The 16,354-nt window shown below is 38.7% G+C and overlaps 1 protein-coding gene across 1 annotated transcript in view; it reads right to left on the bottom strand.

The window, feature by feature from the left end:
• The window catches only part of tmtc2b (transmembrane O-mannosyltransferase targeting cadherins 2b), a 110,059-nt gene that overhangs the window by 51,070 nt on the left and 42,635 nt on the right, over positions 1-16,354 (bottom strand). Inside the window, exon 2 of the mRNA XM_082182073.1 lies at positions 10,083-10,656. Within this exon, the coding sequence (XP_082038199.1) occupies positions 10,083-10,656 (574 nt within the window). The remainder of the gene's footprint in view (positions 1-10,082; positions 10,657-16,354) is intronic.

Below are 16,354 nucleotides of genomic sequence, written 5' to 3'. Positions count from 1 at the left end.
TGAAATGAGAAAGAGGAGTTACCCCGCAGACGTCCCTGTGATCATTAATAATCACACTGCTTAAACTGCCTCTTTGTTATGATAATGAGCATGAATTCATATTTCTCCATTCCCTCTTGGTTTTATAGAAATTAGTGCGTTGCGTAGCACAGAGATATGTGGAGAAAGAGTCCTACAGTATACCAACCACGTAAGAAATCTCACTCCAGACCATTAGAAATCATTCAGTGAAACATTACATTTTACATATCCATCATACTCTCAAGTTACACCATCATCATTTCTCTTAAGTTAGAACATAGGAGGTCTCTTAAATTTACAGAGCCTATTCTGCTGCAGTGATGAAGATCTCTGTATTGGGACATCAGATAAAGGGTAAATATAAAATGGTTTCAATAGATATACTCTAACTTACAGAACTCAACACTTCCCACCCACCCATGATTTTATGCAAATTAAGCCACACAAAAAGGTAATTTAGAATTCATCGTAGTTGATTTCTATTAACTACTGATAAATCAATTATTAAGCTAATGAGTGTTTGTTTGGCCAATTAACAAAGTGGCAATTACAAAATCTATCGAATAATTTTTTTTTTTTTTTTTTGCCAACATGCAGAATAAGTTCTCATTTAATTCCAGTGGCATATACAGTCAATCATCATCCATTTGTCTTAAAGGTATGGTAGAAAATGGTCATGTAAAAAAAACACAATGTTTTTTTGTGGTGTAAGCACCTTGGCTAACATTATAAGTGAAATTCAGTGGCAAAAATAAAACTATTCAAAAGTGCAACATGCAGCCCCTTTACACACATTCCTAAAAGCAGTTTTAAGCCAGAATAAAGCACCGAGCGAAAGTGCCATCTCTGAACATTTCCCTTGAATGCAGCCAAATGAATGCATGGTTCAATGATCGTGCCATTTATCTGAAGCAAGAAATGCAAAATGGCAGCACTGTCTCCGGAGTACGCAGTATCTCCAGGAGCACGAGGAAGACGCTGCATGTCAGAGCTGCCCTTTAAAACACCACCTCAAAAACCATCAGTATTTAGACAGCAATGCAGTGCACAATCAATAAAGACAGAAACATTCCCTAGCATACGTCGCATCAACATATTCTTGATTCATTGTGCGGGTTTTCGGAGGTAGAATGCAAATCTAATTTTGACCTCCATATGCTCTGCTCGCTGATCGAGTAATTACAAGAGTGGGCGAGTCGGCTGAGCATAATGCTAACTGATAATTAGAGAGTGAGAAATTACGAGCAGAAACAATAAAGTGAGCTAATCTGCAAGTAATTTATTTGCCGTCATTAGATTAATAAGATACCCCTCCGATAAGAGATAAAAAGCTTTGGCTGTAGTAGCTCATTATGAGAGAGAGAGAGAGAGAGAGAGAGAGAGAGAGAGAGAGAGAGAGAGAGAGAGAGAGAGAGAGAGAGAGAGAGAGAGAGAGAGAGAGAGAGAGAGAGAGAGCAAGCTTTTATACAACAGTTCGATGTTTCTGTGTAAATAAGAAACAATGTGTCTTTAAAAAACATCTTTTGTGCGGAACTACCTTCCACCGCGGATTCATGTCAAGTTGACAGTTTAACAGATTTTTTGTTGTTTATGTCTTTGTTTACAACATTTGTTTCAGTCCCTTTCCAAATAAAAGTCTTTGCTACTGACTCTTTCATTGACGCCATCTAAATGTCATAATAATGTAACTTTCACTAAAGTCGAAACCAGTCACTAGCAGACCCTTTATTTACCCTTTATTTATATAACAAAGAATTATTTGTTGAACACTAATATTTAAAAGAACAATTATACCCATTATAAAAATATGAGAAATTTGTATAAACATAAGCAAACAATTCAGTCAACATTCTCTCTACTAGCAGTGAATCTGTAAGTTTAATTATTTCAAATACAGTGACGTTAGAACCTCCTTGCTGAGTAATAGTCTATAATGAAGCAATTGAATAGAAAAGTTAATGTATTAATAAAAGTCATGGGGCTGAGTTGACAAGAAGTTTCTGCTCCTGCTTCTGTGTCTGTGCAGCGCGATGACGTGTGTGCGCGCTTCAATGAAAGCAGACCATTAATATAGAACGTGATTAATCTGACTTGGAACTACATGTGCATAAAATGGTTTCATTGCACACCTATAGAACTGAGTCGCTCAGAATTGAGTATTCAGACTGGCCATGCTATTAATATAACTATATATTAATCCAAATATTGGGTTTGCAGACACTGGATTGTGATTTTTGTATATATAAATACAAAAACCTAAACAAATTTGAGTCAGATATTCCAAAACAAATTGTATTCGTCTACCCGTCAGAACAAAGCCTGTGGCTTATTGTCTATTGTGTGTTTATTGCAACACTGAATGAGTTCATTCAAAGGTGAAGCAAGCATGTCAGATACACAGGTCAGCCAAAACCAATCAAATCCACCACATGATCATCTTCATCATACCAGATATCTCCAAATGATCAGTGGATCATCACCGCTGCTGTGTGGCTGTGTGGGAGAGTGAGTCTCGTGTTTCCAGGCTGCATTAACTCAAGTCTGAGGGTAGACAGCAGAGGAGAGACCCGCTCAGACACACTAACCACAGAGCACTATATATAGAGGATGCATGACAGATCATTGGATCTGAGCTCTCTTATGTATAACGCTGGGAAAAAACAAAACGCTGAAGCTTTGCAACGCTTCACACACACCTCTCCGCAAAGCTGAGAACACATAAATTAAATCAGACAAGGAAAAGGCAGCGATACAGGATACATTTTCACAAGCACAAAAGAAATACTTCTTGTAAAATCTCAAAACCTTCTGCTTACACCATTATAGCTTTTTTGAGCAGTGGTTTGAGTACTTTTCACCAAAATGTATTAAGCTGCTCTGCCTCGATTATATTATAAATAAATAAAAAATGCATATAAACATTAGGGCTGTGTATTGCCAAGAATCTGGCAATATGATATATATAAAAATAATAATAATACATAACACAAATACTGGGGGGAAGGGGAGGGAGGGGAAGGAAAGGGAGGAAGGAAGGAAGGAAAGGGAGGAAGGAAGGAAGGAAAGGGAGGAAGGAAGGAAGGAAGGAAGGAAGGAAGGAAGGAAGGAAGGAAGGAAGGAAGGAAGGAAGGAAGGAAGGAAGGAAGGAAGGAAGGAAGGAAGGAAGGAAGGAAGGAAGGAAGGAAGGAAGCTTTTACCAAAATGTATTAAATTGCTCCACCTCTGAAACTACGCCCCTTTTCAGATGATTTCACTTATATTTCAACCCTTCAAGCCATACATTTCTAAGTGAATAAATGTAAAAACAAAGCAATTAACAAAAAAAAAAATTATTGAAAAAAAAATATATATGTATTTTTGGTTGTTAACAAAAACCAAGGTACCCTCTTAGCGAACAATAATTGATGTTTATTAAAATATGGTTATTAAAACTAAACTGATGTTTCATCTCTCAAAACAGTCCAAACAATGTGAAGAGGGCACAAGGTGGCAGTGGAGAGCACAGCGTCCCCTCTAGTCCTAGACTCCGCCCCTTTTATGCAGATCTGTTTCCTGTGTGTTAGAAAAACCAAAACGGATTTGAGTCCTTCACACATTGTGTTCATCTCTGAATTACTATCTCTGAAAAGTCACGGATATTGCTGTGCTCTTTTGAGAGAAGAAAGAAAGGGTGAGGGCAAAGGGTGACATGCCCGAATGCACAGCAGGGTCACCGCTTGTGCTGACCTCAACGACACAGCAGATTCTTTTAATTCATGATATATGCTTGCAGAGAGCTTAGCATTTACCAAGTTAATTCAAAATGAAAAAAGACCGGAAAACAAGATAACAATAGAAAAAAGAATTTCGTTTGCAGCCATTTTGATTTTTGAAGCCGCTATACAGCCTGATATAAATGTGCTCCTGTGGGCAGGTGCTCTTGTACGGGGTGATGCCTACAAAGCATCACTTCATCATACACTGACAGAAGGCGTTAGAGCATTCACATGCCATCTGTGCCAGAGTGTGCATACGTGACCATGTGTACACACAAGGCCATGTAATAAATTCACACCTGTTCCTTAAAACACAGCAACACACACCCAGAGCTGAACTTAACACATGCTTCATTGACATACCAGGGCTTCTTCTGAACTGAACCACCCACACAGTAAAATCACCAGACTTATCAAATACCACATTGTTTTTATAGGAAAAAGATGGTAGAAACATGCTGCATTAAAACACAACTCTCATGGCCTTTTACTTTGGATACCAGAGTCAAAATGTTCATTGATGTTATTAGTAGTTTTTGAATTTCTTTTCAATAAAAAAACATGTATATTGTGGTATATATGTAGTTAGACCCATTTAAAAAAAAAAAAAGAAAGAATATTATGATATAAATGCATTATGGATGCAAAATGATAAGATACTAAAGATAAACAGTCAAAACTAGACAATTACAAACCAAAATCTCAACTTTATGTCACAAGTTAGTGTCAATATTATTTTATGTAATAATGAATTTATGTCATCATATAATTATGTTTGACAGCTATTTCTTCTGTGGCGGAAACGGAATTCATAATGTTTTGTTTATATCATCCACTATTTCGCATACTGCCATTGCACACTTTATTTCTATACATAATAACACTTATTAACTGTCTATTGTTATTGATGTCCTTAATTTAACTATGGAAAGTTGTTTCTCATATTTGTCTATTTACCTCTATTTATTCTCTATGATTTGATTTCTAACGACATATTTACCAAATCAAAACTACAGTTCAACAAATTGTAACACAAATATAAAAAGATAAACAACTGCTAAAATAACTTTTCCCTTGTAGAGCACAAAGCCATGCAAAATTCTGTCACAAAACACATTTACCTTATTAGCTTAACAACAATGCCGTTTGTACTGTGGAAAAATAGTAAAATTGCCAAGTCCTCAGGAAAGACATTTTACAGCTTAATGCTGATGAATAACTATTGTGATCTCACTCTGAAAGGTGTGTATGCCAAACGTGCTGTGCTAATTGTATCTAACTTCAGTATCTGTTACTGAAAATGAGCCTATTAACTTGTTCCAGAAAATGAGCTAATAAAACGGCATTTTCCACATAAAGATAAACTGATTACACCATAAATACAATACCTTCCAGTGCCAACAATGTTATACGTGAGAGCTAGATTTTTAAAACCTACATTCACAGAAATGCAGGTTTGACCTGCTCTAAAAATTCATTTTGTTTTAGACTGAGGGTTACAGATAAAGTTTGAAAATCTGCGTCAATCTGGGAGTATAAAATGTAAAACATCTCAGCAAGCACACTTTGATTGGCTGTGAGCGTGGAGGCTTTTTTAAAAGGGTGAGCAATGACCAAAAGCATCCTAGAGTTCTACCAGGACTCTTAATAAAAATCCCCCAAGAGTTTCGGTGGGAGACGCTGCCAAAGGCGCTTAAAACGCAGCTCCCTGTTAACTCAACATGTGCTTATGCACTTAAGTCATTCCCTCTCCTTCTCATATTCATACGCATGTGCAAACTTATGAAACATAGTGAACTGCCTACCTAGACTGCAGTTTAGGCATCACAGGTGCCCAAAGGAGGCCGTTTCAAAACGTACAAATCCTGATATGAAATGGAAGTTGCGATAGTCTTTTATTCCCTATTGGGATGTATATGATACGGCAAGTGAAACTGCTTTTTGAACAAGAAAAAATGTAGCAGGGCAGGACTTTTTCGAATTTGTCCATTGGTAATTGATTGGTTTGTTGGATGGTTGTGGTTTGCTATTGCCGTGATCTTATGTGAGTGACAGGTTCTCTCGCCCTCATGCCAGTAAACACGTCTTCAGAGAACAGAAGAGATGTTGCTGCAAGTGGCGGGGGAAGTTATTATGATTGAAAATTACGAGGGATTAAACCGGATAAATCATTTATAATAAATACTGCAATATTCCATTTAAAAAAAACAATTGTCCATTTTGATTAGGTATTTAAGATACCTAATTTTAGACAAATTCTAGCATAGCATATATCACATAATGCACTGCGACAAGGCAGGAGAAATAATGATTACATGTTTGACAATACACATTTTATACAACACTGTAAAGTATTCAATAAAATAGTTTATTTTAAAATGTAATTGTTTTATTCAAAATACAGTACTGTGCAAAAGTCTTTGGCATGTTAATATCCCCCCTTAACATGCCTAAGACTTTTGCACAGTACTGTACATTGTCAAACTCTTTTAGAATCAATTGATTGAGTAGAATATTCCACATATTTGGGTTCTACACGGATGTGTAGACGGAAGTGTACAAATCGGTCACTCGATGTTAGGATGCAGACAGCTCATTGGATTTTAAAACAGAGCGTTAAATTACTTCTAACATGCCCGTAGTGTAGAAATAAAATGCAACCCAAGACGTGGCTTGATTTCCTTAAATGCAAGTGTGATTTTTCTCAACAATGAAACCATAATAGAGCCACAAAAACTGTTTGCAGGGATAATGGAATCCCGGCTCTAATGGAAAGAGAAAAAGCTCATTATGCATTCTCAGCTGATACGTCTGTCTGGCTATCATTACGGTGGAGAGACAGCAGAGGTGTGAGGAATGCGCAGCCAGAACATTACACCCTGATCCAGGCAAAAGAGCGTTAGTATGTGAATGATTACAACGATATGGAAAAAGACTTTCTGACACTGAGTTACAAGTTAAGGGGATAAAAAAAATGCTATTAGGAGATATAAGTCTATTTTTTATAGCCGTTTTTGAATTTGCGGAAGAAAAATAGCCATGTCAGTGCTACCGAGTCCAACTCAGGTGCAGAAATATATCTCTCAAAATGATTTCACAAGTGTCAGGTGAATTGTAAAGCTGGAAATGTGCATAATTTAGGGACAGAAATGCATAAAATATCAGTACGATATCGGTTATTAACATTTTCTCATTTATCAATATTTGTCACTTTTGGATAAACATGTATTTGCTGATGTTGAATAGTTAATTTATTACATTTTCTTCCTTTAGATTAACTTGCTATCATTAACACTCTCTAACATCTAATCTTTAAAAACAAATGTTAAATGTAATCTTTAGCAAATCTCAAAACGAATGTTGATCTTCCAATTTTGTACATTATAATGTTGTAACAATTTCCACAACATCACTACGTGCTTGTCGTTATGAGAATACAATCTTTTTTGCATCGAAGTGCCATTTTAAGATGAAGCATCACTAAATATTGACCACTACAGACGGTACCAATATTAAACGGACTGAACTTCTGTTCCTTTTAGCCTCATTTTCATTTGCATCAAATTAAATGTGGCATCCATTTTGACTTAACTCTACTAATAAGCATATCAAAACACTGCGGTTTTACTCGTATAACGTAAATACAAATTCAAGTTAGAGAAAATTGGAAATAAATTGAGTATTCGGAACAGTCCAGGGAGATTCTAAAAAACACTTTAATGCAATTTAGAAGCCTCACAACATCCAGACCCTCTTAAACTTGAGATTATTGAATCGAAAGCACCATCCATCTCCGTAAGTAATTGTCCTGAGTCCAGACCAGCTGCCCAGGGAGCATTTACTTATAGCAGACATCCTGATTTAGCATCAATATAAAGCTATGGGATGATGTCATAAACTGAATAGCGCAATCAGATAAGCAGCCCATTTTACGATCACACCGCTATTCTCATACACGCTTGCACATTTAATATGGACAGACGATGAACGGCCATTAATATGTCCCTGTGCCTCACACATTAAGCAAGCCCACAGATGTATTGCACCAAAAAGTGCATTGCAGAGAGAATTATAGACGTGCTTATTATGCCACATTGACAGATGTGCATCTAAACTCTGGTGTTTTTGAGTTTATTCCCCCCTATTCAGTTTATTGTCTCATTACGTCGAATGAGTCTCCGGGCCCTTGGATGTAGGAAGCAGTTTGTCTCCTCACTAAAACCCATCCAGCTTTCATCTCTGGAATTATCGCCGCACTGCAGCCTGGCAGATGAGAGGTATTTGTCCTTGGGCTTGCGGATCGTAGACGCCTTGATGCTTATGTGTTTACATCGTAATTCTGGCTTCCCCTTCGACTCTACTTTATGTTAAGCTGTCATAAGTCAGAGTGACTCGGTCTCTACTCAAAGAAGTAAATCTGGAATTATTTGCCTCTGACAACATGCTAAGACCTTTTAACCGGATGACAGCAATGTGAAAACACAGCCGGGACATGATGCAGAAAGGATATTTGAAGCACATGGGTTTGCAGAGCAAACTGCAGAGCTAAGCATTTCTACTGTATGGATTAATTAAAACGACAGCTGGGCCAGTAGAAGAGCTGATGATTGATGGGGAGATGGTCAATCAGAGTGAGAAGAGATGTCAGATATGAGAGATCGTGCTCTTTAACACCCATAGGCCAGGCTTCCCGGGCTGAAGTGATGTGCCATTAGAGGCCCTGTCTGCTGCAATCTATGAATAATCCAAAGGCAGACAGCATCACAGCTCAGCCTCTCTCTGAGATGTCACAGGCCATTATGATGAAAAGCCATGCTGGTCCAAAATACACTGGTGTACTGTACAATGTTTGTATGATTTGTGCCCATCAGTGTCAGAAATAAATTTTAAGGTCTAAATTTGCCCCATTTTCTTCTGGTATGAGCACATTTCTGTCTAACACACAATAAACACAGAGCATGTCTTCCATTTATGTTAAATGCATTTATTTGAATTAATAAATTCATTGAAATAAATTCTCAATCTAAACAACTGTTACCTACGGAGCCCCTAAAGGGACCTTTGCAAAAATAAAAATATACAGACTTTCATGTGCGCACGAGAAACTATTGCGTGCTCAAGAGAAACATATCTCATGTGCACGAGAAAACCAACAACCATTATGGCACTTATTGTGGAATTGAGGAATTGTCCCCATGGTTTATATTTCTGATGAATATGAATACATGAATTTACATTATTAACATTATCTTTACACCCTGGCATGAGAATTCAATGGGTCTCTAATCCTAGTCACATTTGTGCACACGTCAATACACAGCTTGCACTGATTGGCTGGGGGTTACGAATGTCACTGTGTTCTGAAAGTTGATGGTAAATCCTTTTGACAAGCCAGGGTTGAGCAAAACTCGACCTGATAGTTGGGTTCTTGGAAGAACAGAGATCTGCCCTAAGGAGCAGGGCACCGCTATGTGCAATCCTTCTAATATCATTGATTTCCCTGTCTAGCTTTCTCCACCATAACTCTATACGCACACACACAGACTTCTAATGTTTATGAGCGATTGCTGCGCTAATTACCATTCTCATGTAAACACAATACATCCACATCATTAGACGTCATTAAAGGAGCATTCGTTGCGATTTCACTCTGACCGTTAATAAAACAATTTCAGAATGTTAGCCAGGCTTTTCCGGCCTCACTTGAAAATTTTCCAATTATAAAGGGTTCATTAAAAACAGGAGTTTACAGGGGACTGACTTCACCCGTGTCGGGTTCAGATGAACGGTAGTTTGAGAAAGCAGAGCGGGTCATTGAAATTTAAGGAGCCAGTGTTCAGTAAACACAAAATCAGGGCAGTGAAAATAGATGCAATAAGGTTACCGAAATTTGATGTGGTGCAGAAACGTTTTCGTGTAATTACAGATCGTCGTGTGCTGCCAAGTGAAAACACAAACATCTCTGGCCAGATGCATGTATGTTAATACACCAAACAAACACCAATTTTCTTTTGATTGCCCTTGGCTAGCATTTTTCTAGTCCATTATGAAGAAGGAAAAAAAAAAACTATACAGTTTGTTACGGTTCACTCAGTTGAACATACATGCCAAAATGTTTTCCAAATTTTATCCTGATGGAAAGCAAACACTACACATGAACGTTTATACAAATTATCCACCAGCACACACATGCACTTATCCACAGTTTGCCGGGCCACTGCAAGAGTTTAGGAAATCAAATGCATGCATTAAAAAAAAAAAAAAAAACACAGCTGGTTTTCCAAATGGCAGATAAAGGCTGTTTACCTTCTGGAAGAGAGCGGGAACCTGCTGCAGCTTAAACCTGTGGAAGACAAAGACATCGTACATGGCAGCCACAGCCAGCACCGTTACGCCTTGTTCCTTCCACAGCATGCTGAAGGAAGCACATGCCAAGGTGGCCAAAAACCACGTCCAGCTTCGCCTGTGGGCACTCGTCTTCATGGCACAATGGCATATGTAGCAGCGTAGGGCCAGAAGGAAGAAGAGGGCGGCTCCCACGTCAGCCCGGCCCACAATGCCCGCCACGGCCTCTGTGTGAATGGGGTGAGCGGCAAAGAGAAGCCCAGCCAGCAGGCTCCAGCAACCCGACCCAAGCAGCAGCCTTGAGAGGCTAGAGAACAGGGCAGTCGTGGCACAGTGTAGAACCACATTGACCAGGTGGTAACCCCAGGGATCTAAGGCACCCAGGGCGTAGTTGAGTCGAAAGGAGAGTGTGCAGAGTGGGCGATAGGACTTATGGCTACCGCTGTGGGTAAGAAGTGTCCCCCAGAAGTCATCGTAGAAGATGTTGATCCAAGGCGTTTCGGGGAGAAGGTCCTGGTTGATCTTGATAGCACGGCTGTGTGGAGAAAAGAAAGAGTTGGTGATCCAAATAGAGTCAAATGACATGAACAGAATTATTCACATTTATAAAACTGTCAATTAATTCACTACAGTGCACACAAGGACATTGCTTTGAAGAGTGAAGGTTGAGTTTGTCCTCATCCCACAACACTTGCTCTGCTATTGTATGAGCTGCACTATGAGTGTTGTGATTGACATTCGTCACTTGCTAAAGCCTTGAGTCTTCCTAACACAGCAGTCTTCTTCATAAAAGGACAGGGGATGACTAAAACACACACATCACAGGCATGAGACCATGTGTGAAAGTACAAACCTGCATGTAAGCTGACAAAGTCATTTGTCATATAGCAAACTTCCTAATTTTTACAATGAACAATGAAACCCTACATTTTAAGTCTAAAATTAAGTAAAAAAGAAAAGAAAAATATTAAAAAACAATTTTACAAATGATATATGCAGTTTTAATTATAATATGATGTAACTGTTCATAGGGGTCATAAAGATCAATAGAAACTACAAATCAATATGTGAGAATACCTTTTAGAAACTGAGGATATGTACTGCACACTTGACCAAAAATAAATAAGTGATAAACAGAAAAACAGGGACATCCATTTAGCTGCAAGCAAGCACGAAGTGGTATCAAATGTCTGTCAAATCAAAGCGATCCGACTTTGGCAAAAAGAAACTCAAAGACAAAGAGAAAGATAAAATCTAAGGGGAATGAAAAATGCAGAAATGCAAGAAAAGAGCGAGTTGAAGGAGTAATCAGCCATTTTCTCCCTCCCTGGGAGAAGGCTTTGGGACTCTAAATATGTCTGAAGAAGGCCTAATAAAAGCATAGAGTTGTGCAGAGAACGGGGGAGGCAGGGCGGGATATGCTCTAGTGGCCATAGACACATACTGTGCCCACGTTGTCTGCCTGTGTTGCGCCGCCCAACAAGACTAAGAGAGCCCTCAAGGCAAACAAACACCACAAACATGTGTAAACAAAGCAACTAAGCAGTTACGTTATTCCATATGCAGTCATCCGTGCCAAAATCCATGTCATTCAAACCCTAGGCAGTGGTATCTTGCTGTGAAACAAACACCCTCTACCCCCTGTGATCGTGAATACACGGCTGCACACATGAAGATGGTGTTGAACCGTCGAGTGTAATTAGTCTCCTTAGAGAGCGCAAGCAATGACATAAGCTGTAATTAAAACATGCAATGGGAAATACGTGACAAGTGCGATAACGTACCATCTAAGCGACAGAATAATCAGTCTTCACAGCAATGGTGCCAAGAATGTGTAATTAACAACGAATGGAGACAAAAGGTTTAATGGAAACATGTTTACAAGAGAAAGATGATGCAAAAAGAGCAATGGATCCCTGGCTGTAGAGCCAAAGTTCTTTTATCATTTGCTACTAGCTAGCACACTTGCACAGTCGCCAGCAGCGATCGCCCGTCTACTCCTACCCCATGAGAACAGATGGAACTAGGAAAAGTGAGGAGATATTACAAAAGACTAAACTGCCAAAAAGAACTAGTGTTATGCTTCAGCTTCTTTGTAGTCTTGGGGGAATTTTTTGACAAGACACGTTGAAATTGCGGCCATTACTTTTTAAAAGTCCACAAGAAAAACAGATGCATCGAGAACTACATTTCTCCGTGAGATAAAGCTCTCCATCATCGGACACATTTCAAATCTCTGCCTTGACTTTGATAGATTCACTGTCTTGGTAGACTTTCCAGATTTTTCTCTCCCTAAGGTATACCTTCTTTATTTTATTCCAAACCATTCATCAAATTAGATCTTTATTCTTCCATACAAAGGGATAACACGAGAGCCATTGTGGTTCAATTACACCTCTGAATCAATTGAAAGGAGTTGCCAATTTACTGGATACTTTGGAGAGCAAGAGAAAACAAACTCCATGGCCTGAAGTCTCGACAACCAGCAGCTCAGACAAGACAACAGACTGTGCCAGGGCCAGCAGGCAGGGACTTCAGAGATCGGCTTTCGCATAAAGTGTGAATAAGAAAGGAACACTTGGAGCTCTAGAGCTGGATCGTAACTGAAGATCAGGAACAACAGAGGCTCTCGGATTGTATGACGAATACATGAATTCTTGAGCCACTGCCTGATTTGGCTTGACAGCACAAGGAAGTCTGACTCCCTAGAATGATTCTAATTGGTGTTACTGAGACAAATAACGTGAAAGCTAATCTCTGGCATGAGTTGATACTTCTTGCCCGTAGAGGATGTAGACAGGGATATGAGTCCAGTGGCAGCTTTTTTATATGCAGGAGCACACACTTACTCTCGACAACTCTCATGGGACCGGTGGTATCACGCGATCCCGAATCTGGGCACTTTATTTCATCTAGAGTCCAATCAGCATGCTGGGGATACTGTGACCACATCTGTCAAAGCATGTTTGCTTATCACTCTATCCTTGCCGTGACTGGTACGTTGTTACATTCTGTATGACCGCAGCTCTAATGAGAAGTGAAATCCAAAATAAGTCCTGTGTAATCTAGATCCCAGTTCCCTCAGACTGGGAGCAAGATTTAGCTCTGCAGCCATGAGGGGAGCTTAAATGCAGCAGTGTTGATAGCAGGCTGCGACCTCAATGTTTTCGGACAAGTACAGCTTTGCTAGATCCAAAACAAAGGCTTATAATTCGAGCCAAAAGCAAAACAAACCATACAAAGTGTCTAGTCTCTGGAATCAAAAGCGACCAACTACAGTGCAACCATATTCCATGGGTTGTCTGTCTTTATGAATCTTTATGAATACAATTCTTGAAGCATGATTAGCTTAATGCACAGAGTAAATTCGCTCTGCCAAAGTGCATGGATGTCAGCAAGTGTTCCTATAACGCAAGTCCATCCGGGGTCAATATTTTTTAACTTAAAGCTATCTAAATAACTTATCTTAACATCAAAAAATTGTTTCAGATATTCTTGTGAAAGTTTGAGTCACAATTGCACATGCACAATTGTTTTATATTTGTGCCAGCAAGTGAAAAGCGGGGGAGAAATACACAGGCAGTGGGGAGATGTGTTTTTCAGTCTGCCAAGTATGTGTCATCACCCGGCTTCAGTGTCTGAAAGGGCCGCCGTCATATTTTGAGAGTGCCTACAGAGAGGCTGTCCGGTCTGTCCACTCTGCTCTCGTGCCTGGGCTTTTGTCTATGGTTTCTTCCCATGAGAATGCCTGCAGGTCAATAACAGAATACCTTCCCCTTATGTGGTACTTATGCGAGAAGAGCTCTCAGGGACAACAGCCTTGTTCCTTTGTGTAGTTTCATGAAGAAAAGCTGTATGGGCTATAAAGAGAGGAAAATCAATTAATTTGTCAGAATAAAGGACTGAACTGTTGAGGAAACACCTTCCATGCCGAGTAACTCACAAAGTACAAATGTCTTTCATTCTTTGAGTTATTCATTCATTAACTCCCTCTTTCTTTCAGTTATTCATTCATTCATTCTTTCTTTTGGCCAACCTTTTTTTTTCTTTGGTCAATCTTTCATTTGTTCTGTCATTCTTTTTCATTTCAGTCATTCTTTTATTCTTTATCATTCATTTTCATTCTCTCAATCATTTATTCATTGGACAACGTTACATTGATAATACAATTTTTGGACATGTACTGTGCCAATATCAGTTGGTTCAGATTTGTTTAACCTTGAAGTACCATATAAATGGCATAATAGATAAAGAGGGTAATCGTTATACAGTATTCTGGAGGGCGGAGCGAAGCCGAGAGCTGTGAGAACAGAGCGAGCGTGCCACACTGGCCTCGAGTGCCACGGAGGAACTCTGGAAGGATAAAAGGAGGAGTGACAGCAGTGGAAGAGAGAGAGAACCAGGCCTGGAGTTTATGTTGTTGTTTTGTTTTAGTTTATGCGGCAGTCGTCTGTGAGGGGCTTCTGCTTTACTTTCATTTTGATATTTGTTCATTGCATCATGTTTTTTTCTTTCTGATTCCATCACTGCACAATGGTAATGCCACAGGACTTAAAAAAATTAAAAATAATAAAAAATAATTCACAAGAAGAATGTTTTTCAGTGAAATCATTAATCCTTCAATATCAAACAACACCTAAATGAACAGAAATACATGAATTATTATTAGGCATATTAGTAAAATAAATTTAAGTTAGAGGAAGTTGGGGTTAATGCTCAACAAATGTATGCAAGATCAACCTGAAATAAATGTCTGTGCTTTACCAATAAGTCACCGCTAGCTACCACATATGCTATTGCAGTGAATACTTCCTATAGTTCCTCAATTGAAGAGCTTTAGATCATGCTTCAAATCATGTCAAAAGGTCTTAACACCATCGCAGCTTCCTCAAAACTGGAGAAATAAAAAACGATTTGCATCCATCATTTATAAATGGCAGATTATGGAGGTGAAAAGACATTTCACCAGGCTAATCTTATAAATGCTGGCATTACAAATCAATTCATACGCCTGGAAAGAAAAATAAGCTATTGACATTTCAAAGTCACAAAATGCATTCCGTCACCAACTTATGCACAAAAAAATGTCAAGGAATGAGTGAGGTACAAAGAGCTCTCTTGAGATATTAACTAATAGAATTGACACTTTGAACTGTTCGTTGTTAAACAACACAAAATCGATACCACGGTAAACTCAATGTATTTCAATATGTCAGTCTGGCAAGTTAGTCAAAATGTCAGCTGGTGTATTATTGAATTAAGGTCAGACAGAGTAGGACTAAAGGCTTTCATTTGGTGGGATTCAACAAATAGTGAAGCAGACACACACTGAAAGGGTCGGGGGCTCTGCAGTCGGAACAAACCATCTCGGGTCACCATGAAATCAACATGGTCATGGCTGGACATTGTTGATCTAAATGCCACAATAGCCACATTATCTAGATTACAACCATGTCAAAGTAAAAAGAGAATTAGTTTTTTTCCCCCTTGTTTTTGTTTAAAAAAAATAGTATATATATATTATACATTCAGGCATGATTAAATTTATGACACTTTCTACCTTCCACAAACTCTCATCCTTGAACCATTTTCACAAAATAATATGCACATATCAGCAGCCATAACTTTTTCATGGGCATGAATGAATCAATTGTCCACTAATGGCAAATCAATGAAAGCGCCATTTCCATTTAGGCTTTATTGACCAAAAAGAAGGGAAAAAAACGCACACTCAGCACATGGTTCTGTGAACTTCCACTAAATTAGCATAGTGAAAAAGCGACCACCACATTTCATTATATCATGCCACCCCTCTTGGGAAAAGCAGCTTTGGCAGGACTCACTATTTACAATAGTTGTATCATGAGGAGAATATTATGCTGCAATTGAATCTTACTAATTAGATAACACAACAACAACTAATAAGATATGCATTTCCTAAAAGAAAAATACTGTATCAGTGCATGCAAAACAAAATTAAACGTATGCTTTAGTTGAAAAACAAATGTGTAATTGTAAAATAGCCACACAAAAAAAACTTTAATTAATTACAGAAAACAGAGGAGAAAAAAATAAGAGGAGAAGGAGAAGAGAAACTAGTCCCTCCTTCATCCACTTCCTGTGTGCAGAATATCTGCTGTAAATAGCAGACAACTATATACAAAGCATGAGCAGCTTTGGCCAAAAGCGATCAGACAAAATAAGTTACACCCTACATATTTGCTCTGTAACAC

Source organism: Leuciscus leuciscus (genome assembly GCF_965113295.1).
Source record: "Leuciscus leuciscus genome assembly, chromosome: 10".
Lineage (NCBI taxonomy): Eukaryota > Metazoa > Chordata > Actinopteri > Cypriniformes > Leuciscidae > Leuciscus > Leuciscus leuciscus.
The sequence above is the reverse complement of the archived record's forward strand: the minus strand, read 5'-3'. Positions and strand labels throughout refer to the sequence as shown.